This window comes from Canis aureus, chromosome 15 (genome assembly GCF_053574225.1).
Source record: "Canis aureus isolate CA01 chromosome 15, VMU_Caureus_v.1.0, whole genome shotgun sequence".
NCBI classification, from domain to species: Eukaryota; Metazoa; Chordata; class Mammalia; order Carnivora; family Canidae; genus Canis; species Canis aureus.
In genome coordinates, this window is record NC_135625.1 from 32,620,724 (window position 1) to 32,647,154 (window position 26,431).

A 26,431-nucleotide genomic window follows, 5' to 3' on the forward strand; every position below is an offset into this window, starting at 1 on the left:
AACCTCTTAACTTATATCTCCTAGTGGTTGTTTCTCTGGCTGAACCTTAATGCACCCGAGATAGGACATCTGAGACTCGAACCCTCAGACGGGGGTTAGGGCAGGGAGTGAAGCAGTTGGAAGCCCTCTGGGACAGACAGCTTGGCTTCATGGAGGATGAAAGTGTGATCAGAGGAAGAGGAACATGACATGAAGGAAGAGAAAGTAGGCAGGGGCTGGATCTAGCCGAGAGGTAGATTATGGAAAGGAGTTTGGGTTTTATAAAGAATGGGAAGTAAAATAACTGGATTGGTTTGCATTTTTCTTTAAGATTTTTAAAATTTATTTATTCATGACAGACACAGAGAAGGAGAGACAGGCAGAGGGAGAAGCAGGCTCCATGCAGGGAGCCCGATGTGGGACTCGATCCCAGGTCTCCAGGATCACACCCTGGGCTGAAGGCGGCGCTAAACCTGGATTGATTTTTAAAGGATTGATTTTTAAAGGATGATTTTGGCTAAAGGAGATTGGCCCGGATAGGGGAGGGGGTGGAGGGCAGGGATGGGGTCTTCACTCTGGAGGTCAAGGGTGGAGGGAGCAGACTACCGGGAGGGATTACATTAGAGAGGTGGCAGGGGCGCCTGGGTGCCTCAGCCGTTAGGCTTCTGCCTTCAGCTCATAATCCTAGGGTCCCGGGATCCAGCCCCACCTCCGGGAGCCTACTTCTCCCTCTCTGTCTGCTGCTCCTCCTGCTTGTGCATGCTCTCTCTGATAAATAATAAATAAATAGATGATAGAATCTTCCCCCTTTAAAAATTTTTATTTAAATTCAACTTGCCAGCATATAGCATAACATCCAATAAAAAAAAAAATCTTAAAAAAAAAAAAAAGAGAAGTGGCAGATCCTTGCGGTGAATTACATACAGGGGGGTGAGGAAAGCCTCGGATGCCTACTGAGTTTGCAGCTTGAGCAGCTACGCGAACGGCGGCGGATCCCTCTACCCAGGCGGAGATCAAGCACCAATTGAGGGCGTAAATCAAAAGCTCAGCTCGATCCCTTTTAGGTTTGATACAACTTTGAGGCATCCAAGTGGAGAGGCCAAGCAGGCAATGGAGTAACCAGGTATGAAGCTCGGCAAGGAGGGCGGAACTAGAGATATTATTAACCCGAGAAAGCCGGCAGGGAGGAAGGTACTTCGCTTACGGGAATGCTGAGCTCACCCAGGAAGAGGTGCGCTCACGCCCCACCGAAAAGGGTGCAAGAGCCTGGCAGGAATCCTAAGAGCAGAGATCGGAAAACAGACAGAAAAAGGACGGTGGGGTATAATGGGGTCGTCCTGATGTGTGCCGGCCTGGGCTGTGCCTGTTTCAATCCCTGTCTAGGGCAGCCCGGGGGTGATCCTGGGGACCCGGGATCGAGTCCCGCGTCGGGCTCCCTGCATGGAGCCTGCTTCTCCCTCTGCCTGTGTCTGTGCTGCTCGCTCTCTCTCATAAACAAATTTAAAAAAATAAAAAATCCCAGGACGGGGACGCGGGGAGGCCGGCACCGGCGGTCTCTCCTCCCCGCAGCAGGGCGCCGCAGCAGGGCCCGCCCCCGGCCCCGCCCCGCAGGCCCCGCCCCGCAGGCCCCGCCCCGCAGGCCCCGCCCCGCAGGCCCCGCCCCGGCCCCGCCCCCGGCCCCGCCAGGCGCTCCAATCGCTTGTAGAGATCATCGCTGGAGCCAGGCGGTTGTGTCGATCTCCGCTCCAACTGGAGACCGGGTCCAAACCATGGCGGAGAAGGCCCAAAAGAGGTGAGTCCGCTGTTTGAGAAAAGCCAAACAGCCTATTTCTCTGCTCCCTAGGAGTCGAAAATCTGCTCCTGGTCGCCCGTGGTAGGGATTGTCTCATCCGGGGTGCTCGGCCTGGATGGTTCCTCACAGCCCAGACCTGGCGGCCGCCGAGGGAGGAGACGACGAGGTGGCCATCAGGGAGGATGGGGAGCGGATGCGGCATTGGGGCCGGACGGCTTTTGGCCTTCGATCCCGCCGCAGCGCGCCTGCGCGGAAAGGGTCTCCCGGGTCTCCGGGGTCTCCAGTGTGGCCGCCCACTGCCCCGGGACACAGAGGCCCCGGCGCCCCCAGCCCCTGTGACCCCTGCGCGGTCCGGCCGTCCCGCCCGCTTCCCCCACGCCCGGGAAGTGCTGGCCACGCCCCAGGCCCCTCCCGCCCCCCCGCGGCCCGCTCGCCCTGGGTTAGCGCCTTTGTGGCCCCTGAGGATTGGCGGCGGCCCCCCCAGCCGTCTACGCCGCCGGGGACCGGTGGTGGGAAGGAACCGGGTTGGAGAGAAATGCCGACGCTCGCGCTTTCGGAAGGCGGCCGCGTTGAGCACCCTCTGCGGGCTCTTCTTTGAACTTGGAAAACCGCCCAGCTCTTGGTTCTATCGTAAGGAATTAAAATTGAGGGCTTTCCTCTACGGAGGCAGGCAACCGTAATCTTTTTTCACAAGCGAGAGAGGACCAGATCTCCTATGAAAATCGTGTGCAGGTTGAGCCCCTGCCTTCGGCCCGGGGCGGGATCCTGGGGTCCCGGGATCGAGTCCCCCATCCGGCTCCCTGCAGGGAGCCTGCTTCTCCCTCTGCCTGTGTCTCGGCCTCTTTCTGTGTCTCTCATGAATAAATAAAATGTTTTTAGAAAAAGAAGTCGTGTATAGTAATGGAGAGGATATTGTTGGCTTGTTCGTCTCATGGCCTTTTCCTCCCAGTGCAGCCCCCAGCCTCACCACCCTGGGGTGCAGTGGAGTCCGCACGGGGATGTTTGGACCTCGTTTTGGTTGGTCTCGTGGTGAATTATTTTCTGCTTCAGGGAGAAGTGTGTTGATGGGGACACAAACGCTGCCAGAGGTCATCTCCCTGAGGCATGACACTGGACAGGGGGACATCTGGGATTGCTCCCCTCGTCTGTCCAGGACAAGTTAAATGTTCCCTAATGCTCTTTTCATAAATAATCACGGAGGGGGGGACCCCTGGGTGGCTCAGCGGTTGAGCGTCTGCCTTTGGCTCAGGGCGTGATCCCGGGGTCCCGGGGTCGAGTCCTGCACCAGGCTCTCCGCGGGAGCCTGCTTCTCCCCTCTGCCTCTGCCTCTCTCTCATGAATAAATAAAATCTTTTAAAAAAAATCATAGAGGGAGACTATGGAAATGGAAACCTGGAAATAAGGTCTAAGACAAGAGGTATTTTATAAAGCCTAATTTCTCTGACCAGGGCCTAATAAAATTGCTTTGACACACAAACTCACTCTAAATGAAAAGCATCAGAGGACTAGCATTTACAGATGGTGATGTATTCAAGGACAGCCTTATTCAGCTCTCACAGGAAAACTACCCAACACCTCAGGATGTTTCCAGGAAACGTTCAGCTAGCAGAAAAAGACTTGTTTGGTGTTAAGATAATGATGCCCCAGGGATGAACTGCTTCAGGAAATTTCTAGTCTCTGGGCTTCAGTTGCCTCATCTGTAAGATGAAACGGTTGGACTATGTTCTGCTTTTCTCAAGTTTTTCATGTAGTTGGTAGAAAGATTATATATATATTTTTTTCTGTGACTTCAGAGTGGAACACATAACTCAGATTCATCATTTCTAGAATTTCATTAATTTGTCTACCTTGTAGAAAGTCAGTGTATGTCAAAATGATGGAAACAGGTGTAGCTGTGTCTAATGCCATAAATATTTCTTCAAGAAAGACTCAGATTACTAGTTTTTGTTTGATATATGTATATATACTTTTTTTTTTAAAGGTTTATTTATTTATGATAGAGAGAGAGGCAGAGACACAGGAGGAGGGAGAAGCAGGCTCCATGAGCCTGACGTGGGACTTGATCCCGGGACTGCAGGATCGCGCCCTGGGCCAAAGGCAGGCGCTAAACCGCTGAGCCATCCAGGGATCCCCCATGTATATATACTTTTTAAAAAAGATTTTATTTACTTATTTGAGAGAGAAAATGAGCAGGGGGAGGGGCAAGGAGAAGCAGACTCCCTGTTGAGCTGGGAGCCCAGCTGCTTAACTGGCTGAGCCACCCGGCTGGGTAAAAAGCCATCTTTTTACTTAGAACTTTAAAAATACTTTGTAGGAAGGTTTGTTCACTGAAATTTGTAGAAGAAAAAATTGTGTATGTCTCCTTTTTTCAGTTTTCCCTATTAGTAGCTACAATAGTGTGATTTTCTTTTTTTTTTTTTTTAATGATTTTATTTATTTATTCACGAGAGACACAGAGGCAGAGGGAGAAGCAGACTCCCTGTGGGGAACCTGACTCAGGACTCTTCCCAGGACCCCGGGATCAGGGATCATGACCTGAGCCAAAGGCAGACACCCAACCACTGAGCCACCCAGGTGCCCCAAATTGATGTGATTTAAGAATAATAAATTCGGTGTTACTTTGCACTTCTATAAGGGAGTATTTAGGGGGATTCTAGAATGTGAATGATGGAGAGACATATTAAAGAGTTTGTACCCTGACTCTGAGAGCTATATTTCTGGCTGGATAGATAGCTCTAGTTTGAACATAGTTTTCGCTTAGAATTCTATAGGGATTGTTTTCTGGTCTTCTAGCCTCCAGTATTGGTATTCAGGACGCTATGCTGTTCTGATTATTTTAACTCCTCTGTGAGATTTTTTTTATTTCTTGTTTTTGTTCTTTTGTTCTAAAAACTGTAAGGATCTTTTCCATAGCATTCAGAAATTTCAAGATGGTGTTATTTGGCGTGGGTCCTTTGCATTCACATCCTTTTAGAGTTGAGATTTAATATCCTTTATTTGTGGGAAATTTTCTTGTATTGTTCTTTAACAGTTTTTTCTGCAAATTCTTTTCTCCTTTTGAGATTTAAAAAAAATTATTTTTTTGAGCGAAAAAGCAAGAGCAGGGGAAGGAGCAGAGGGAGAGAGAGAGAAGTAGATTCCTTGATGAGCAAGGAGTCCAGTGCAACACAATGTGGGGCCCTATCCTATCCCATGAGAGCATCACCTGAGCTAAAACCAAGAGTTGGATGCTCAACTGACTGTGCCACCCAGGCACCCCTTAAAATTTTTTGGGATGCCTGGGTGGTGCAGCGGTTTGGCCCCTGCCTTTGGCCTAGGGCGCGATCCTGGAGACCCAGGATCGATTCCCACGTCGGGCTCCCGGTGCGTGGAGCCTGCTTCTCCCTCTGCCTGTGTCTCTGCCTCTCTTTCTCTCTCTGTGACTATCATAAATGAATAAAAATTTTAAAAAAATTATTTTATTTGGATTTTATGCCTCATATATTGCTTCTCTAATTTTCTCATTTTTTTCTGTACACTTTTTTCTTTTTTTTTTTTTTCACTTTGTTCTATTTTCTGAAAGAGCTCTTTTTTTAACCTCACTCCTACGATTTCAAATTTTGGTCATGTTTTTAATCTCTAGAAGCTCTTTCTTAGACTTCCTTTTTCATAGACTTCTATCTGGTTTTATGCAGCAGTATCTCTTATTTCTCTGAATTATAAGGTGGTTTTTTTTTTTTTTTTTAAGTTTTCTTTTACTATCTGAATTGTCTGTGTTTCCTCAGACTATTTCTTTCCTCTTCTTGCTTTTTTCCTTTTTTACTTGGAGGCTTTCCTGGTATATCTGATAATCTTTGGCTGTCTGTCCATTATTAAGAATGAGAACTAAGCAACTGGAAGCTCCAGGTATGTGCATTAGGCTTACTTCTGATATGCTTTAGGGTGAAGTCAGGCAGGAAGTTGAACTTTTCATTGAAGAAATGTTGTCTGATAGTTTCTCTGGAAAAGAATCCCCATCTATTCCCCTTGTTGCCTAAAATTCTGTATGAGGGTCAGCAAGGCAAACAGGGGAAGGGAAGCTGGTGGGCTTACTCTTGCTCTGCCTTTCATCATTACCTATCTCTGGGCCTGATTTCTTGAGTGCAGTGCCTCAGAGAGGAGCAAACTTATTCGATAAAAAGATAGTTTTATCTTTTTTTTTATAGTTAAGGAATTATATAGTATTCCAGTAAATTGATGATTACATTTTATTTTATTAGCCTTCCCCTTTTACGGTTTCATTATTCTAAAAACATTGCCAGTTTGTGCATATATTTTCTTCCTATTGAATTTTTGATGCTGGAACCCCAGAAATAGATTTCTAGGTCAAACCTTGTGATTGTGTTGATGATTCCTGGTTCATATTGGTACAGTATTCTCCAATAAATGCCCTGATACCGTCAACAAAAGTGTCCCAGGTGTCTCACTTAAATTATAGGTACATCATCATTTGATAGCCAGCATAAATAGAAAACCAAAAACACTTCATTACCCTGAACAAACTAATGTAAAAAATGGATCTAAATATGGTTATATTGAATATCCCAAGTATTCATATTTATTTCATAACATAATCTTTTATTTCTTACTTACATTGACATGTGTCCTGTTTCTGCTAGTAGAGTATCAAGCATCCTGGATATAAAATGACACAGAACAGTTGTAGACAGTAGTCTAGAAATACTATAACTAATCCCATTGTGAATATGGCATAATAGAGTTATATTTATGATAGATATTTATTTAAAGACTGGAAGTAATGAGAAGTGATACTAGTGAATAATGATTTTATCCTTTATTAAAAAGGATTGTTGCTGAAGCCATGGGAACAATGTTTTAAATTTAGAACAAAAAAACTAGTCTTGGGGGACCTGTGTGTTGCAGTGGGTTAAGCATCCAGCTCTTTATTTTGGCTCAGGTTGTGCTCCCAGGGTTGTGAGATCAAGCCCTGCATCAGGGTCAAGGACTCAAATGCAGAATCTGCTTTTGAGATTCTCTCTCTCCCTCCACCCCTCCCACTCGTGCCCCCACCCCAAATAATTAAATAAATCTTTTAAAAAAAACTGGTCTTAATGGGGAACTAAGAAGTCTAAAATTCACTGAATGATACTTAAGAGTTGCAAGAGAGTATTTTTAGGTAAAATAAATAAAGTAGGAGAGGGCATATAGGGAGTCTGATTTGAGGTAGATTTTTTTAAAGAGATAGGAATAAAATTTCACCTTGATTATGGAAATGCATCCAGGACCTCCTTGGCCCTTGGTGTTAAGAAAATGTTATCACACTCTTTTTTGTCTTGTTTATTTATTTATATATTGAATAGGCAGTGCATTTGTGAGATTCAGAATGCAAACAGTTAAAAAATGGGCAGGTAATGAAAAAAGTTTTCTCCCTATCATTATGTCCCTGCTATACAGCTCCTCTCTATGAATATTGAATAATGAATATTACTAGTACCTTATGTATTCCTCCAGGGAGAGTTTGGAAATAGTCAAGCAAATACAAATATCTAGTGCTTAAATACTTTGTAAGAATGGCAAGCATGTCCTATTTACCAAAATAGCATGTCCAATTTACCTATTTACTAAAGTTCATGTTACATATAATGAAAATTTGCATTCATTTAGGAAGACAAATTTAAAAACATGAACCTGTCTACAATAAAAATTTAGGGGGGAAAAAAAAACCTGGCAATAACAATTATTTTTATCAAAGAAATGTCCAAAAAAGACGTGAAAAACAAATAGAACGTACTATTAACATTTTTATACTATTTACTATAAGTTAAAAATTAGTATTTTTCATACATGAATATTTGTAGAACTTAAAAAATAATATTAGTATGAGTGAACCATTACACTGTATATTTCTGGTTCTTACTGGTTGAAAAACATATGCTAAAATAAGGCAAGTTTTCAGAAAATTTATAAACCAAAGCGTTAACATTTTGGTCAGGAAAGTTTCAACTGTTCTACATACCAGATTTTAATATTTTATTTAAAATGCATTTATGGTTTAGATAGTTTGATAAGTTTTGTTGATCTTATGGAGCTAGAACAGGTTAAGTATGTTAAACATCATACTGGGAGTCTTAGCCAGGGCAGTAAGGCAAGAAATAGAAATAATATGCATACAGATTGGAAAAGAAGAAATAAAACTGCCCCTATTCACAGATAACAAAATAGTTTATGTTAGAAATCCCAGAGAATCTTCTTGAACTGAACTAAAACAAGGCTTTAGGAAACAAGGTCAGTATACAAAAATTATTGTATAACATTTTTCTTTCATTTTTTTTTCTAAGTAGGCTCTAAGCATGGAGCCCAGTGTGGGACTTGAACTCACAGCCCTGAGATCAAGACCTGAGCTGAAATCAAGAGTCCCATGCTTAACCAACTGAGCCATTCAGGTGCCCCCAGACTTACTGTATTTCTGTATATTTGTGGTGAATAACTAGAAATCAATATTTTGAAAAATCCAAATAGTATTAAAAGTCAAAATATCTAAAATTATATTGCTGTTATTTTATAGAGCTGGGTGCATATTTAACACCATGAATAATATCATTACTACTAAGAAAAATACTTAATGAGAAGAACTTACCAAATGATTATCAATTTAATGGGGAATTTGTTTGGCACAGTTCTTCATGTCAGCTCATGGCTCAGCTGAGGCAGCATTTAGCTAGATTCAGCTGTGTCAAACAGGATGTCACAATGTCAAAAAGCATCAATACATTATTTGGAAGTAAGTAATTTGGGGACAGTTTGCACTCCCAATTTATATCCGTTGATAAGCAGTTTTATAATACATAGAGAATAAGTAGAAATCTTTATAAATTATGAATTTCTATGTTGATTTCTGTATTAATATAACCTTGCTGATTGTTAAATATTTTGAATGTACATTCTTTTTCTTCCTTTTTACAAAAATAACGGTGTATTATAAAACTATTTTCTGGCTTTGACTTTTTTTGACTTAATATAGCTTGGAAATCATTCCAAATCTTTACATAAAAGGTTATTCTTTCTTTTTTATGAATGTGTATTACTTTACATGAAGGATTATTCTTTCTTTTTTATGACTGTGTATTAGACTGTGGTGTGCCATAGGTTATTAACCAGTCCCTTACTGATGGATTGTTAGATTGTACTGAGCTTTTTCCTATTTGGAAACAATACTGATGTTAAAAGAATCCAAATCCTCTTTTCTCAAGCATTTTATTTTTATTTTATTATTTTTGAAAAGATTTATTTATTTATTTTAGAAAGAGTATACATGGGAGAGGGCAAGGGCAGAGGGAGAGACAGAATTTCAAGCCAACTCCCTGCTGAGCACAGAGGCTGACTAGGGGCTTAATCCCATGACCCCGAGATCATGACCTGAGCATATATTAAGAGTCGGTCACTTAAACTAAGCTACCTAGGCACTCCTTCAAGCATTTTTAAAAGGTATCATTATTGATTTTAGCCTGATGGATAGTATGCCTCCTGAGAATTTTATAGTATATTAAATACCCTATTCTCTTAGTTTTTTTTTTGTTTTTTTTTTTTTTTTTAACTTGTGAGAAACAGAGAGGCAAAGATATAAGCAGAGGGAGAAGCAGGCTCCCCATGGGGAGCCCTATGTGTGACTCCATCCCAGGACCCCAGGACCATGCCCTGAGCTAAAGGCAGACACTCAACCACTGAGCCACCCAGGTGTCCCTCTCTTAGGTTTTTTTTTTTAACCCATTTTTAAACCTTTTTTCTTATTGTAGTGTCAAGATAGCTTCTATAACAATGTTTTAAAGACTTAACCTGTGGTAAAGTTATCTTTTTCTTTCTACAGTGTGAAGATTGCTCCTGGAGCAGTTGTGTGTGTAGAAAGTGAAATTCGAGGTGATGTAACCATAGGTAAGAAAATAGTTTATTAGTGTTGTTTCTCAAAAATTGATGTAATTTAATTTATTGTGATGCTTTACAATTGTTAGGTATTACATATTTGTCTGTTTCACTAGTGTCCTAATTTTATTGACAAAATAATGTATTTCTCCTGTGTTTAATATTTCTCAAAGAATTAAGTGTGATGGATACATTTCTAAGATTTTATTTTTAAGCAATCTACTACACCCAATGTGGGGCTCAAACTCAAAACCCTGAGATCGAGAGTCACATGCTCCACCAACTGAGCCAGCCAGGCACCCTGATGCACTCTATATTTAAACTCCTATCTGAAAAAAATAAAAATAAAAAATAAACTCCTGATAAGCTAATGAGACAATAAAGCCATTCATTTACTTGAGAAACATCAATTGTGTACCTACTATGTGACAGGCACTGTGCTAACACTAGGAACATAGCAGTGGACACAGCAGACAAAGGTACTGCCTTCATGGAGTTCATATACTACTTGGTAGTTACTAGGAATGTGGACCATGGAGTCTGACAGACCTGGATTAGCATCCTTGCTCTTTACTTGCTGATTTGCCTCAGCTGTACTACTTAACCTCACCAACTTTCATTTTCCCCATCTGTGTGTAATTGTATGTATTAGAATTAGGTGCAGCTGCATATAGTATTGGCTTAAACATGCAAAAGTTTATTTTCTTATATAAATAAGGATCGAGGTAGGCAATTCAGGGCTGGTCAGTTGATTGTCCAGGAGCTCCAGCCTTGTAGGCCAGGATGCGATAGCTAAAGTGCCAAGAGTGATCTTGGATAAGAAAGGGGAAGAGTGGAGACAAAAGGGTGTACCTCCCTGTTGAGTCAGCTTCCTTTAAATAGTCTTCCTGAAAGCTCCACACAGTCTCTCTTTGTATGTCTGACGCCTTGGACTTAGGCACATCTAGCTTCAGGGAAGGCTGGGAGGTCATAGTCTGAACTGGGCGCATTGCTGCCCCCAGCCAGTAGGGTTCTGAAGGGGTTTTTGAAGGTTTCAATGAGAGAATATTTACGAAAGTCATTGACCAAATCCTAACACCAGCTAATTGCACTGTTAAATCTTAACAGAGTGTAGCCTAGTTAGAGGTGAGATCCAACATTGAAATCAAATGAACCATTGAACCTGTGGCACCTTGCTTATATGGACATGATTCAGTTTTCCCAAACTTACATTTTAGCCACTTGTTCTTTCTTTTATGTATGTTTTCATTGCATATTGTGCCCTTGTAGCTTTCCTAATGTGAGTCTATCCTTACTAGCAGCTGCATGTTACCAGGGTAGAGCTTTTGGTGAATTAAGTACACTTTCAGAGAGAAAATATGTCCTGTTCCATTATACTAACAGTATCTTTAATAGGAAAAAAAATTGTGAATTTTATTAAGTCCAAGCCTTTAGCCAGTTAGGCATCATGTCTTAGAAAACAAGTGAAAATTGTACCTGTCTTATGGAACATTATTACGAATTTGCCAGGTTGGATTTATACTTAATTTTAGACAGAATTTCAAAGTGTAGAAGATGACTCAATTTCTGTTCAGTCTGTGCTCTCTATTAGTTCCTAAACCACTTGCAAACTTTTTATGAGAAGAAATCATGATAGCCACATGTTTATCAGAGTGCTGTTCTACATTATTTTTAATCTAATATTTTTATGGTTTCATCATGATTGAAGGAATAACCCTCTCATTAACTCAAAGGTATTCTATAACTAGAAGGAAAGTAAGACTAAAATAGTATAGCTAATTACACAGATTTTCCCTTTCATTTGTACTTCTTCCCTGTTTTGTTTTGTTTTTTTTTTTTTTATTTATGTAAGTCACAGAGAGAGAGAGGCAGAGACACAGGCAGAGGGAGAAGCAGGCTCCATGCACCGGGAGCCCGACGTGGGACCCAATCCCGGGTCTCCAGGATCGCGCCCTGGGCCAAAGGCAGGCGCTAAACCGCTGTGCCACCCAGGGATCCCTTCTTCCCTGTTTTAAACTGCATTCTACCTACTATATAATAGATACATAGGGAGTATAGATATCTCTGCTAGCATAAATGTACACAAAGGTGTATATACATGTTTGTGTGTATGTGTATTTCAGATTTGGAAAAAAAAACTCCTGTTATTTGTAGAAGCTTTTATAGAATAGCAGTAAAGGCTTTATCATGAAAAAGAAAGGTGGGCCGCTGGCCACTGCATAGGATTGGGGCATGAGGGTATCAGGAGTCAGCACTCACTTTATTGTTTTCCTGCTGCCTTCCACTACTTTGTGCTCCTCTCCTTTCTTTATCCTGATTATCAACTGACCTTCCCTAAATGTTGAGCTTTTATAAGGAAACAGTGTTTAAATAGAACTTTCCATATAGGTTTTTCCCCTCGCTGATAGTACACAATTCTATGGTTAAAATGTAAAATGACAGTTCAACATAGATTTTTTCAATGAAAGATTATAGCATAAGAAGTCATAATTTTTTAACTGGGTCACGTAGCAGTAAACTTAACTGTAGTTGAATTGATGGATTTTTCAGGATGTTATGCATAATTTTCCATCCCCTCGTTGGTTATACTCTTAACAAATTATTCCATTCTGAAATATTCAGAAGGGAAGTAATTTTTTCCTTCTCTATGTTTCAGTGGTGTAATAGAACTTTAAACCTGATCTTGTATTCCCCTTGAAAATCAGGTATTTGGTTTATCAAAGAGAAGAGTCTGAAGCTTTGAAGTATTGTCCTTAAGCAGAAACCCTATGACTTGAGGCTCTGCTGGAGCCTGACCCCTTTCATTAGAGGCTGCTAGGAAACCGACCTTGGGAAAAATAACAGCTCTCTTGTTAATTACAGTGTGGATAAACAAGGTTTCATAGTATCAAGCCTGCTTTTAATTAGGCTGCCTTGCTTCTTGGGCCATGCATTATTTCCTTAAATTGTGCTTTGAAACATTTCAGAAAGTTATTCTGTAGTCCTATTATGGGGTGATAGCCTCCTGGTCTTAGGACAGGGCTTCCTTGGGCCATTGTACTAGGAAGGCCAAACCCCACACAGTGGTAAAACTTTGAAATGGATGCCCTTCGTCCCACTTATTCTTTCTGTCCATCAGAGCTTTTAATTTAAAAAAATTTTTTAAAGATTTTATTTATTCTTGAGAGACAGAGGCAGAGACACAGGCAGAGGGAGAAGCAGGCTCCATGCAGGTAGCCTGATGTGGGACTCGATCCTGGGTCTCCAGGATCAGGCCCTGGGCTGAAGGCATGCGCTAAACCGCTGAGCCACCCTGGCTGCTCCATCAGAGTTTTTAATGCAGATCAAAAGCTTCCGTTTACCATGGAAATCTTTTTCAATAAGGCAGAACAGTGGCTTTGACTTGAAATTCATCACATGTAAAGCAGTTCTTACAGGTACTTCAGTTTACAGGTCAAAAGAATTGTTTTAATTTTCAAGAGAAAAAGCTTGTGTCTTTTTGAACTATTTATTGACATAGGAAAATGTGCACAAAGATTGCTTTCTGTGGCAAAGATAGACAGGAAAAATGTCCTTTACCAAATGAGGGGAAGGGAAATTTGATGCAAGGAATGCCTTTTTGGCTATGTTACATCAAGCCCAGCCAACCATTTAAAAAAATAATCCATCAGCTGGTAAGGCAACTCCAACTCTAGACACATTTATCCAAACAAGGAGATAAGCCAAATAGGGTTTCAGCACATTTGGTAAGAAAATATACAAACTACCCTGCCAGCGATAGCTCCAAAGAAATTCACAACAACCTTTAAAAAAGAATCTTTCCATGGTGACAGATTTTTATTTTTAAAGCATTTTAACCTCAAGACCCTTAAACTTGGTTTGAAATCAGACCCATTCTAGGTAAAAGTGCTTCTTGCATGTAGAAGAGTGTGGAACAATCTGTGCCCACACTATAGTCTGCTGCTGCTGCTGCTGCTGCCCAGGACTTGGAATAGCACTTGAATTCCTGGGCTCTCTGGTGCCAGCCTCCCGCACAAAACCATGCAGAGGTGAAGCCCACTGTGCGGACCACACACCTGCATCAGCATATCCCCTTAACAAGCTCTCCAAACCAAAATCTTAGCGGTCACATGCTGAAATACATGTATACTGACTCCTCTCGTCTCTGCCCCAAGACCTACAAGAGGTTTATGGGACTGTTCATTTATCATCACCCATGATTTTTGTCGTTCCTTCACAATTCAAAGTTGATACTCACCTTTTAAATTACTTCAGCCCCGAAACACTGGGACTTGTAGTTTGTCAGTGCTGCCACCAGGTGGCGGTGGTGTCCTAAGAACAGGTCTCCTGTAAGCTGGTGATCTTGCTTTGTAACTCAGGGCCCTCAGATTTATAACCAGTTTTCCAGTCATTCTCTAGCTAACTGAATAATGATAAAAATGATAATAACAGTACTAAAGTGCAGTGCCTGGTTAAAATAGCTCAGACATTATGTTTAAAAATTGTATAAGACGTGGGGTTTGGGTTAATTTTTTTAAATTTGTGTTTGTATAATTCACATTTATTATATCATTTCTGAAAGGGAAAAATGAAAATATCAATTATTTTTAAAGGAACTTCATAGAAACTTTTATTTATTTATTTACTTAAAGGAACTTCATAGAAACTTTATTTACTTAAAGATTTTATTTATTTATTAATAAGAGACAGAGAGAGAGAGCGAGAGAGAGAGCGCACGGCAGAGACACAGGCAGAGGGAGCAGCAGGTTCCATTCAGGGAGCCTGACATGGGACTTGATATCCCAGGTCTCCAGGATCAGGCCCTGGGACGAAGGTGGAGCTATTCCGCTGACCAGCCGGACTGTCCTATTTATTTATTCATGAAAGACACAGGCAGAGTCACACACAGGCGGAGGGAGCCTAATGCCGGACTTGATCTGGGGACTCCAGGATCACGCCCTGACCAGAAGGCAGATGCTCAACCGCTGAGCCACCCGGGCATCCCTTCAGAGGAACTTTTTTTTTTTTTTTTCCTTCAGATGAACTTTTAAAGAAATTTAGTGATGACCTTGTCAATACTAGTCCATTCTCAGGTAGCTTCTTGCAAGTCTGCTTGTCAAAAGCTACAGTTTGAGGACCAGCAGAATATCTAGTGCCTCTAGCTTCTTATCTAGCAGTGGCAAAGGATCTGCTTTCTATCACAGCATACTAATCTCTTCCTCGTCTAAGATTTTAATACGAGTATGGAAAATACTTTTATTAATTTCTTTTTTTTTTTTAAGATTTAATTTATTTATTCATGAGAGAGGCAGAGATACAGGCAGAGGGAGAAGCAGGCTGCATGCAGGGACTCTGGGATCATGCCCTGAGCCAAAGGCAGATGCTTAACTGCTGAGCCACCCAGGCATCTCTATTAATTTATTTTACTATTTTACAGTCATATGTACATTTCCCCCTGCTGGTTGAAAGGAGTTACCACCCTAGAAACCTGAGTAGAGGAGTAAAGTATACTCCTTTTTCCTTTTTTTTTTTTTTTTTTTTTTATTTATTTATGATAGTCACACACAGAGAGAGAGAGAGGCAGAGACAGGCAGAGGGAGAAGCAGGCTCCACGCACCGGGAGCCTGACGTGGGATTCGATCCCGGGTCTCCAGGATCGCGCCCTGGGCCAAAGGCAGGCGCTAAACCGCTGCGCCACCCAGGGATCCCTACTCCTTTTTTCTGTTTCTCAGACCAGAAGGAGTTGTTTTGCTTATTATGATAGTTATACAAATAGCTTCTGATGTCAGATAGTGACAAACCTCCCATTTGTAACAACTATGGGCCAGACCCTGTATTCTCCCTTTCAGACATTATTTTGTATAATCCTTACTTCAACACAATGAAGTAGGTTGTTCTAAATCAAATCTTTTTTGTAGGTGAAAGAACAAGTATTTGAGAGATTAAGCATATAGCTTTTAAGTGGTAGAGGCCAGAGTCTGGACTTTCTAGATAAGGGGTGGGGTGCTGGCAGGGGCTTTAATTATAAAGAACCTAACATTGAATGATTTGTGTCTTTTATCATAGAACATTTTAAAGTAAAATGCAAATCTGGTATTGTGCAAACTGTGGGTTTAAATTGGTTCACACAGCTGGAAGACCTGTAAAAAAATTTCTCATTTCAAAGGAATCCAGTGTTTGTTTCAATATTATTTAGCACCTCTCCCCCAAACATGGTAACATCTAAATGCCCATCATTAAGGGCTTGGCTGAGTAAATTATGGTGTGTTGATATGATATGAAGTCCTGTTCAGCCATTGAAAAGAACAGCTAGCTAAATGTACTTATATGGAAAAATGACCATGACTTTTCAGGTGAATAAAAGTAAATTGCAAAATACTAAGTACTATTCCTTGATTTTTTTTTTTTTTAATGTAGCTACATTGGGTCCTGAAACTGACCAGATTTTTTTTTTTAATTTTTTATTTATTTATGATAGTCACACACAGAGAGAGAGAGAGAGGCAGAGACACAGGCAGAGGGAGAAGCAGGCTCCATGCACCGCGAGCCCGATGTGGGATTCGATCCCGGGTCTCCAGGATCCCGCCCTGGGCCAAAGGCAGGCGCTAAACCGCTGCACCACCCAGGGATCCCCTATTCCTTGATTTTTTAAAAAAAACTATGTGCTTATAGTTCATATTTTCCACCTTCAAATTATTTTATTTTTTAACTTTATGATGAAATGTATTTTATGTATAGTGATGTTTACAGGTCTTTTTTTTTTAATATTTTATTCATTTATTCATGAGAAACAGAGAGAGAGAGAGGCAGAGACACAGGCACAGAGAGAAGCAGGCTCCATGCAGGGAGCCTGACGTGGGACTCGATTCCGGGTCTCCAGGATCACGCCCTGAGCTGATGCCCAACCGCTGAGCCACCCAGGTGTCCCTTTTTTTTTTTTTTTTTTTAATTTTTATTTATTTATGATAGTCACAGAGAGATTGAGAGAGAGGCAGAGACACAGGCAGAGGGAGAGGCAGGCTCCATGCACCGGGAGCCCGACGTGGGATTCGATCCCGGGTCTCTGGGATCGCGCCCTGGGCCGAAGGCAGGCGCCAAACCGCTGCGCCACCCAGGGATCCCTTTTTTACAGGTCTTAAGTATACAGTAGAACTTAAGCCTGGAATAATATACCCCAAACTTTTTAAGAATAGTTACCTCTAGGGAATAGGATTAGCAAAAAGAAAGGCCCTTCCGCTTTTTGCTTTGTTTGAATTTTTATAATGGGCACATATTACTTTTATAAATATATTTTTTAACAAAGAAGAAAAGGCACACCTATTCCCAATCATGGGCCACCTGAGAACCTTCCCAGAGATCCGGGAGATCCCATCTTCCATCCTGAATAGGAGAAGCTGCCAGAGAAATTTTACTTTCGCAGCTGAGGATTTGGGGAGCCAGAGGTGACAGAAATAACAAAGCCACTCTCATGTTATTTCTTATCAGACTGTGCGGTCCTTTGACTGTGCATCCTGTCTTGGGCCCCACCCTCCTTATCAGTCCTCAGCTCTTCATTGTTAGGGGAAAAACAAAGCTGCACAGAGGTTCCTTAACAATTCTCTAGGCCCCAGAACACCTCCTTATTTATTTTAATACATCTGTGTGAGTAGGTTAAATATTTCCAGTTTTCAAATAAAAAAAACAAAATGAAGATATGCAAGCTCAAAAGGGCAAAAGTAACAGGTATTCCATTTTGCTTTCCTGTAATGTATATAGCCCTGCATCTTGCCTGTCAAAAGCAGATAATGATTATTTGATAAATTAATTTACACAGTCGAATATTGGGTTACATGGACAGTGTCATCTTCCTGACTGCCTCTCTACCTTCTGTCCACACTGCTCTCTTCCTTTCAGTCAGTTACCTCATGTCTGCTTGTTTACCAATAAAAATAGCCTTGGCCTTGGGGTGGTTGGGGCTGGGGCTTCAGGGAGTGGTGAAAGTGAGGGTATATTTTCTCACAAGTGGTTTCATTATCACGTAAGCACTGGGCCCTTAGGAAATGAAGAACCAGGGGAGGGAATGTGTTAGCACTCCAGAATCCTATCCCTGTTAAAGCAGTCAGTGCCTCTCCTCTGCTGTGATCTCAAAGTGGATGTGCTGAGACTAAGACCCCTTCCTGCCCCCTTCAATTTGAGGAAGAACACGTTGCCTCAGCTAGCCTATTTCAGAGTCTTAGGACTCCAGCAATCACATTTGACTCCTTGCACTGCCTCCTTGTAACCTTTTCCAACCTTTACCTGGTTAAAATCATGTCTTCCACCAGACACAGCAGAAGCTCTGCCTCCTTCCAGGGGTGGGGCTTGCTGTAGGGATGGTGACAAAGTAACAAAGGTAAGGTTTCCATGTTTCCTGTCCCCCCCTTCCACCTGTGTTTCCTCTCAGCCACTTAATAAAAAGTCTAATTCTAGTGCAGCAGCGTAAGACAGTGCTCCGTGGCCCACTAGCATGAGAAAGCACCAGCGTAAGCAGAGAGCCTCACTTTTATAGGAAAAGCAAAACAAGGAAAGGAACTGATTTTTATTGCCAAAAATGTGGCAAAATACCCTGTCCACGAACATTATCTCATCTAATCCTTATAACGACTCAGGGAGACTGGTATCCTCACACCCCCATTTCACTGCTGAGATAGCAAAGGCTTCCAAATAGCCAGGAAGCCAGGGCTGTCGGCTCCAAGGCCTGTGCTGTCTCCACTCACCTTGGCTTGAGATTTGGCACCAACTACTATTGATAATAGCTGAAGAGATAACGTTTGCAAAGTGCCTAGTGTGGTGCCTGGCACATACTTTAGGAAATGTTCCTCCCAATAGCCTCGGCATCCCCCCCCCGCCCCCCGTCACCTTCTCCCCTCCAATTGGAAGCATTGGAAACATAGCCTCCCAGTAATTTCGTTTCATCATCTTTTTAACAGGACCTAGGACGGTAATACACCCTAAAGCCCGAATTATTGCAGAAGCCGGGCCGATAGTGATCGGTGAGGGTAACCTCATAGAAGAACAGGCACTTATCATAAATGCGTGAGTAAGACCCTTACAGACACTCTGAACAAAGTACCACAGATTTTTTTTTTTAATTAATTTCAGCTATCTATAGGAATGTTTACAGCAGACATCTGGCAAGTCTACTATATTAAAACTAGAGAAACATTAAGGATCTTTTCAACACAGGTAATTCGTAAATGAGGAAACCAGAGGCCAAATGGGTGGTGAAGAGATTTGTCTGAGGTGAGAGAACTCATTGGTAGCTGACTAGAGTCTCCCCTTCTTGGTCTGATAACCTCCCCCTTACATGTCACTACCTCTTCTGTGCCTGAAGCAAACGTTTCCTGACTCCAGCGACCAAGTACTGTGCTGACCACGCTGAAGAGAGTGTCTTGATTGGATTTCTCAGTTCTGGCTGAAATGTTATTTCTTATACCCAGACACATGGACTTAATTAACTCTGATGTACTTTTTCATATGCCTTGTGGGGGTAACACCCAGAGTTCTGTTTGAAAATTTGGGGGTTCTAGAGGCAATTTTTAACTTTAAAGATTAAAAAAATAATAAAATGTTAAACATGTACATGATTTTAGTGAACGAGACTCTAATACCTGTGAAGTTTTCTTAAGCATTTGTAAAGCTTTCTAGATAAAATTTTGGCAGGAAATTCAAGCTTATACCTAATTTATAGCAACAATGTATGGAATTTGTAAGAAAGACCTTGGGAAAATATTTAACTGTGATAAAGAGATTGATTTGTCTTAATGCTTACTTAGAATTTGGGAGTTTCTTACTATATTAAGCAGTTTCTTTTTAAAATTCATTTTGGCACCTTTAGTGTAAGTCAGTTGACAACAGCCATATTCTGTAGTAACTCAACTGTCAGAGATAAAGCTCCATTTAAAAAATGGCTTCCTCTTAGACCGCAAACATTTTATGTTCCAAGTATTTCAAACTACCTAACAGCATAAAATAATTATTTTATGTGAATATCTGTTTGCTTTTCACAATCTCAAATGATTATTAAGAATGGAAATTTTTCAAGCTGCGCATGATTTTGATTACAATTTAAGAAACTAAAAATGATAGCCGGCAACATGTTTACCTTGTCTTGGAAAAGGCCCTCTGGACTTTGAGCTTTAAAAACAAGCAAAGGAAAGTTCGTCTTTGATTCTTTAGGTATCTGCCTATGGCTTCTTTACATTTCAGTAGTTCTTTTTCAACTCAAAATCAATTCTTCAGCATAAAGGATAAACAATTCACTTGGACTAAGAAATTACTTATGTAGTTACACATTTTAAGCTTGATGGAGGTAAACTGAAAGAATGAACCCAAATTCTAAAACAAGAGAAGTGTTTATTGCATTATTGACTTCAATGATTTGTCTCTTCTTTTTATAGTCACCCTGATAATATCACCCCTGATGCTGAGGATCCAGAACCAAAACCTATGATCATTGGCACCAATAATGTGTTTGAAGTTGGCTGTTGTATCCTTTACAATAACTTAAGTAACCTCTTCTTCACAGCTGTCTTTAGTATCCAAATCCATTCCATAGAAATTGTCATATTTTATCTATCAGTATATCAGATAGATTATAAGTATACATTCATGCATGTACACACATACGTATCTTTAGGTAGCATCTTGCTCCTGTTGCTACAACTTATTGACAGATAGCAATGATTGAGTGGCAGTAGATATAGAAACAGGAATCCTGGCTTCTATCCTGGTTAAAGAACCTCAGCTCTGTCCATTTGATTCCTGTATAGCTTAGGTTAACAGTGTGTTGTCTGAGTTGCCTGATGCAAAGAAATTGGTAGATGGGGATGGAAATATTCCATTGTTTGTTTGTCCCCCCCCAGAGTGCTACCAGTTCTTTTGCTTTAAAAAGATAGAAAAATCTTCTCATGGTGTCACTAGACATTATTTTATTATAGGAAAACTCGATGGAAAAAAATCTAAATGTTTAACAATAACAAAATATTGAAATAAATTAAGCTGTAAGTACACAGAATGGACTATTAGGGCCATAAAGCAGTCATTTTAAATTACGTTTTTGAAGATTTTAATGCTATGGGATAATGCTTGCTTGTGGATTTAATTAAACCAAATAAAGTGAGCTGTAGAAATTTATACAGTTTGATTCCCAGTTATATAATGGGAATTATATGTAGAATATAAAGATATATCACACTGTTAACAGTGTTATCTTTAAGTGATTTGGTGATAAGTAATTTTAATTTTCTTAAAACAGTCTATGAGTAAAAATATGTTACTCATAGAATTGGGGTAAAAGATGCTCATTTCTTTAAAAAACATAGAAGGCATTTATATATACTTAGAGATACTTGTATTTAACAATTAAAACTTTACTTTCAGGCTACCCTGAGCAAAAAGTTCTGGCCAGACTGGGTCTGCATGGCCCTTTCCATGCCTTTGTCCTCTGCCCCAGTGCCTGGTAAGGATATAGTGAATTAGTAGAGGGAAAAAATAAGATGAACATATTTACAGTGTTTACTTAACTCTGGCTTACAGATTCCCAAGCCATGAAAATGGGAGATAATAATGTTATTGAATCAAAAGGTAAGCTATAGTTGGAATTGTATTGTGAAAAGTGATTACCATGGGGTGCCTGGGTGGCTTATTTGGTTAAGTGTCTGCCTTCAGCATGATCCAGAGTCCTGGGATCAAGCCCTGGATGGGGCTCCCTGCTCAGTGGGGAGTCTGCTTCTCCCTTTGCCTCCCCAACCCCCCATCCCCGCTCATGCTCTCTCTCATTGTCTTGCTCTCTCTCGTTCTCTCTCAAATAAATAAATAAAATATTAAGAAAAAAGAATGTGATTACCTCCTTTCTCTTTATTGTGTCCTAGAAAATAACCTAAGGACAAACTATGGCAAAGTAGAAGGAAAGTATGGTTGAAAGTGGACTAAAATAGTTATGAGACTAATTCTTTGCTATAAGGAACTTAATAATGTATTTAATACATTGAATTAAAAATTCAGCAGTGGATCTGACTGGGTAGCTTAGTTGGTTAAGTGTCCAACTCTTGATTTGGGTTCAGGTCATGATCTCAGGGTTGTGAAACTGAGCCCCATATCCAGCGTGGAGCCTGCTTAAGATTCTCTCTTTCCCCTCCCTCCTTCCTTTCTTAAAAAACATTCAGCTGTGTACATTTAAATCAGAATTGAATTAAATTAAAATGTTAAGGTGATAATTGATTAATATAATTGCAGAATTAAAGAAAATCTTTTTTTTTTTTGTAGCAGTTTGCTTTATTTATTTATTTTAAAGATTTTATTTATGTATTCATGAGAGACAGAGAGAGAGGCAGAGACATAGGCAGAGGGAGAAGCAGGCTCCTTGTAGGGAGCCCGATTCAGGACTTGATCCCAGAACCCCGGGATCATGCCCTGAGCCAAAGACAGATGCTCAACCGCTGAGCCACCCAGGTGTCCTGAAGTTGGTTTTCTTTAATATCAGGACTACTTTACCATAGCCAGTCAGGAACAAGTGGAAGCTACTTATCATAAATGGAGCTAGGCTGGAGGTCATATAAAGTCACCTCCACTACTAGAAAGCAGCTCCAAGAGTGTGTCCGTCGCACTACAGTCCAGAAAACCTGAACGATTAGACATCTTTAGAATAATGACTTATCTTTGATGGTCCTGATTGACATGAAAGACAATGGTTGGTTTGTTGGTTTTTTTAAAGATTTTGTGTATTGGACAGAGAGAAAGAGCACAAGCCAGGGGAGTGGGAGAGGGAGAAGTAGCCTCCCTGCTGAGCAGGGAGCCCAATATAAGATCGGATTCCAGGACCCTGGGATTATGACCTGAGCTGAAGGCAGATGCTTAACTGACTGAGCTATCCATGCACCCCTAAAATGTTTCTTGTTAATTTATTTAATGGTTTTTATTTTAATTTGGATTACCAATTATTACTGTTATTTTCTAATTATATACTTACTATGTGTCAAACCTGTACTTAGCACTTACCTCATTTATTCCTTACAACAAACTGTAAGTAGATTGGTCTTTCCGTCCTACAGATAAACTCACTCAGAGAATTTACAGTGACTTGCCCAAGGTGACACAGCCAGTCAGCAAAGCTCTGTTTTTAATTCATCTAACACTAGTCTGGCGTCTACCTCTTTGCTTTACACTGAACTGAAATATTTCCTTTAATTTTTTTTAAAGATTTTACTTATTTATTCATGAGAGACACAGAGAGAGAGAGAGAGGCAGAGACACAGGCAGAGGGAGAAGCAAGCTCCATACAGGGAGCCCGACGTGGGACTCGATCCCGGGTCTCCAGGATCACACCCTGGGCTGAGGGCGGTGCTAAACTGCTGAGCCACCCAGGCTGCCCTCCTTTAATTTTTTTAAGACTAGTTTGCATTTTTATACTCAGATCATTTTAGGAAAAAAGTTAACATTCTAATCATTTGTCTTAACTTTCAGTTCTTTCTTTTTTTTCTGCAGCATATGTGGGCAGAAATGTAATACTGACAAGTGGTTGCATCATTGGGGCTTGCTGCAGCCTGAATACGTTTGAGGTCATCCCTGAGAATACAGTGATTTACGGTGCAGACTGCCTTCGTCGGGTACAGACTGAGCGACCACAGGTATTAGAACGTGTCTTTTTTTTTAGAACCTGTCTTTAAAAAAAGTTCTTTCTGGGGCACCTAGGTGGCTCAATCACTTAAGCGTCTGCCTTTGGCTTAGGTCATGATCCCAGGGTGCTGGGATCGAGCCCCACATTGGGCTCCCTGCTCAGTGAGGAGCCTGCTTCTTCCTCTCCCTCTGCCACTCCCCTATGCTCTCTCTCTTGCTCTGCTCTCTTTCTCTCAAATAAATAAAAAAAAATTTTTTTAAAGAAACAAAGGTTTTAATACAGAGAACAAACTGGTGGTTGCCACAGAAGAGGTGGTGGGGGATGGGTGAAATAGATAAAGAGGATTAAGAGGTACAAGCTTCCAGTTATTAAAAATAAATAAATCAAAAAACAAATAAATAAATAAATCAGAAATGAAGAGTACAGCACAGGGTAGGTAGTCAGTAATATTGTAATAATGTTGTATGGTTGCTGATGGCAACTACATTTATCATGGTGAGCACTGAGTAACTTATCAAATTGTTGAGTCAGTATGTTCTAATTGAAACCAATAAAACATTGTATATTAATTGTAGTTTTAAAAAAAGTTCTTTCTAGGGCTATAGATTTTCTCCAAAATATCACATTATTTTTCTATTGGGGCCGCAAGTCTGCTATTTAAAAAGTAAATGATTGGGCAGCCCAGGTGGCTCAGCTGTTGAGTGCTACTTTCAGCCTACGGTGTGATCCTGGAGACCTGGGATCGAGTCCCGTGACGGGCTATCTGCATGGAGCCTGTTTCTCCCTGTGTCTGTGTGTCTCTCTCTCTGTCTCTCTTGTGAATAAATAAATAAAATCTTTAAAAAAGGAAAAGTAAATGATTAAAGTAAAACATTACAGAAACATTACTAACGCTAGAATTTATTTGCAATGAAATTATTCAGTCTTTCAGTTATTATCAAAAATGTAAACAAAGGTGACAATGACAAGTTGATGGTAAGAAAAGAAAATCCAGAGATGTTATTCCTGGTCTTACATGTTTTTACTGAAGCTGTGTCACCAAACTTTATAAAATGTTGATTCAGTCTTAAAATATCAATTACCCTTCCAGGGTAAGGAATGACTGTGCCAAATTTATATTGGAAAGTCAACTTGGATTCATCTATTAGTTTACCAACATAGATGACTTGAAAATAAACACAGTTTGTGAATATGCAAATATGCTTGGATATTTTCCTGTCTTATGAGAAATTATCTTCTCCTCCTAAGAACCAACAATAATGAAGAATATGTATTTAGAGTTTTATGAAGGAGGTAAATAAGATAGGGCAATTGAGGCTTTCTTTGGACAGAAGACATACTGATTAAGGTTTTGAGCCTCATTGCTTGGCACACAGTATAGTGTTTTAGTTACCCAGCTTCTCTCCCCTCTCCCAAAAGAAAATATTTTTCAAGCCATTGATCACTTTGCAGTCCATTCTTAGCCATATTTTATCAGAAATTAAAACTCCAGTTTTCTTTGGATTATTGTTTCTCTGATGTTTGGCTTTTATTACAATTATAAATGAGTATTACTTCTATAGACTAAAAAGGCAATAAGGACAAATCCAGCTTTTCTTTTCTTTCTTTCTGCATAACAGCAAAAATGATTGAAGAGGGAGAAATGAAATGAATTGGGTTAAAGGAGATTAGAATTAAGTGAGTAAGAATATCTGAAGTTTAGTACATACTGTTTTCCACATTTTACTGATCACAGTGATCACATAGAGGTCCTTTTTAAATGAAGGATTCCCCAGGCTTATTGAATCATGATACGAAGGGCCAAAACTCCTTGCTTGTCACAAGTACCCCTCCTGAGCTTCACGAGGGAAGTTTGGGCAGAGCTGATACATGAAGGGTGAAGAGCAGGTGAGGAATATAGCTATGTGCTGTGTAGGTCCTGTGGAAAGCAGTGTACTCCGTGTATTCTATGATTAGAACTGTACTACATTCACTGTGCTGTGCTCCAGGTATTGTGATTAGAAACGTTTAACTTTTTGGAGGCCATGATAAAGTCTTCAGAAGCAGGGTTGAAAACTGAATCATGTCTATTTTTATATGTAAAATCTTTTGACTTTTTCTTATTACCAAACTGAATATATATTCATTGTAAATTAAAAAAAAATTTTTAAAAACCTAAACACTTAAGTGAAAATAAGCCAGTGAAAATCACGTATACTTCCCTGGCCTGGTGGTAATTATTTCTGCCTGGTACTCTTAACTTTGCTTTCTGCTTATCAGTCCTTAATTATCTTATCATTTTAGCCCCAGACACTACAGCTGGATTTCCTGATGAAAATCTTGCCAAACTACCACCACCTAAAGAAGACTATGAAAGGAAGCTCAACTCCAGTTAAGAACTAAGAACAATATATGACATCAAGATAACAGTTTGTCTTTGACTACTGTCTTTTGAAAGGGCCACAGTTGTTCACGTACTCCTAGCAATTCACAGAATAATATGTGTTGATTTTATTTTGTAAAATTGAGTCAGAGAGGAAGGTAATGGATTTTCTTTGTAACTGTCCTCTATAATTTATATAAAATGCATTATTTTCCTATATCCTTGCTCCTTTTCTGAGAATTTCCAGGTTTGATTTATTTTTCTTTTGTCATATAAAATGTTGTCATATAAAATGAATTTTAGTTGTATAAAAGACTCCGTGATAAGAAAGGGCATATTGTTATGTATTTATATTCTAGCATATATTGTACTAAATAAAAGTGCTAATGACAAGACCCTTAATGAACATACTTTAATCAATTTTTCCACTTGTGTTAACTTTCCCAAAGTAGATTTTTTAATTTTTATTGCATACTAGCTAGGTTAAAGATTCTAGCACGTGCTCTAGCACGTACTAATGTATTTACCTTTTCCTTTTGTGGCTTTGGAGCTATTTAAAATTTCAGGTGAAGTAGCAGCAGCTGTTGAATTAACTTGACTTCATTTTGTTTCCAAGAAAAAAAATCATTTTCATTTTAGTAAAACAAATAATTAGGGAAAGATGTATTCAGTAGCATACAAAATCAGTAAGAATGATCGCTGATGAAAATGACACGTAAATAACCATTGAATGGTCCTGGGTTTCTGAGGACAATGAAACTAAAAGAGATTTTGATATATTTATAAA

General features: G+C 40.2%; 1 protein-coding gene across 1 annotated transcript; it reads left to right on the top strand.

The window, feature by feature from the left end:
• Positions 1-1,648: 1,648 nt before the first annotated feature.
• DCTN6 (dynactin subunit 6) lies at positions 1,649-26,046 on the top strand. Its single transcript, XM_077849011.1, has 7 exons — positions 1,649-1,771; positions 9,615-9,679; positions 18,595-18,700; positions 20,065-20,153; positions 21,203-21,250; positions 23,150-23,292; positions 25,566-26,046. The coding sequence occupies exons 1-7, from the start codon at positions 1,749-1,751 to the stop codon at positions 25,662-25,664; spliced, it is 573 nt and encodes a 190-aa protein (XP_077705137.1). The 5' UTR covers positions 1,649-1,748; the 3' UTR covers positions 25,665-26,046.
• Positions 26,047-26,431: the final 385 nt, after the last annotated feature.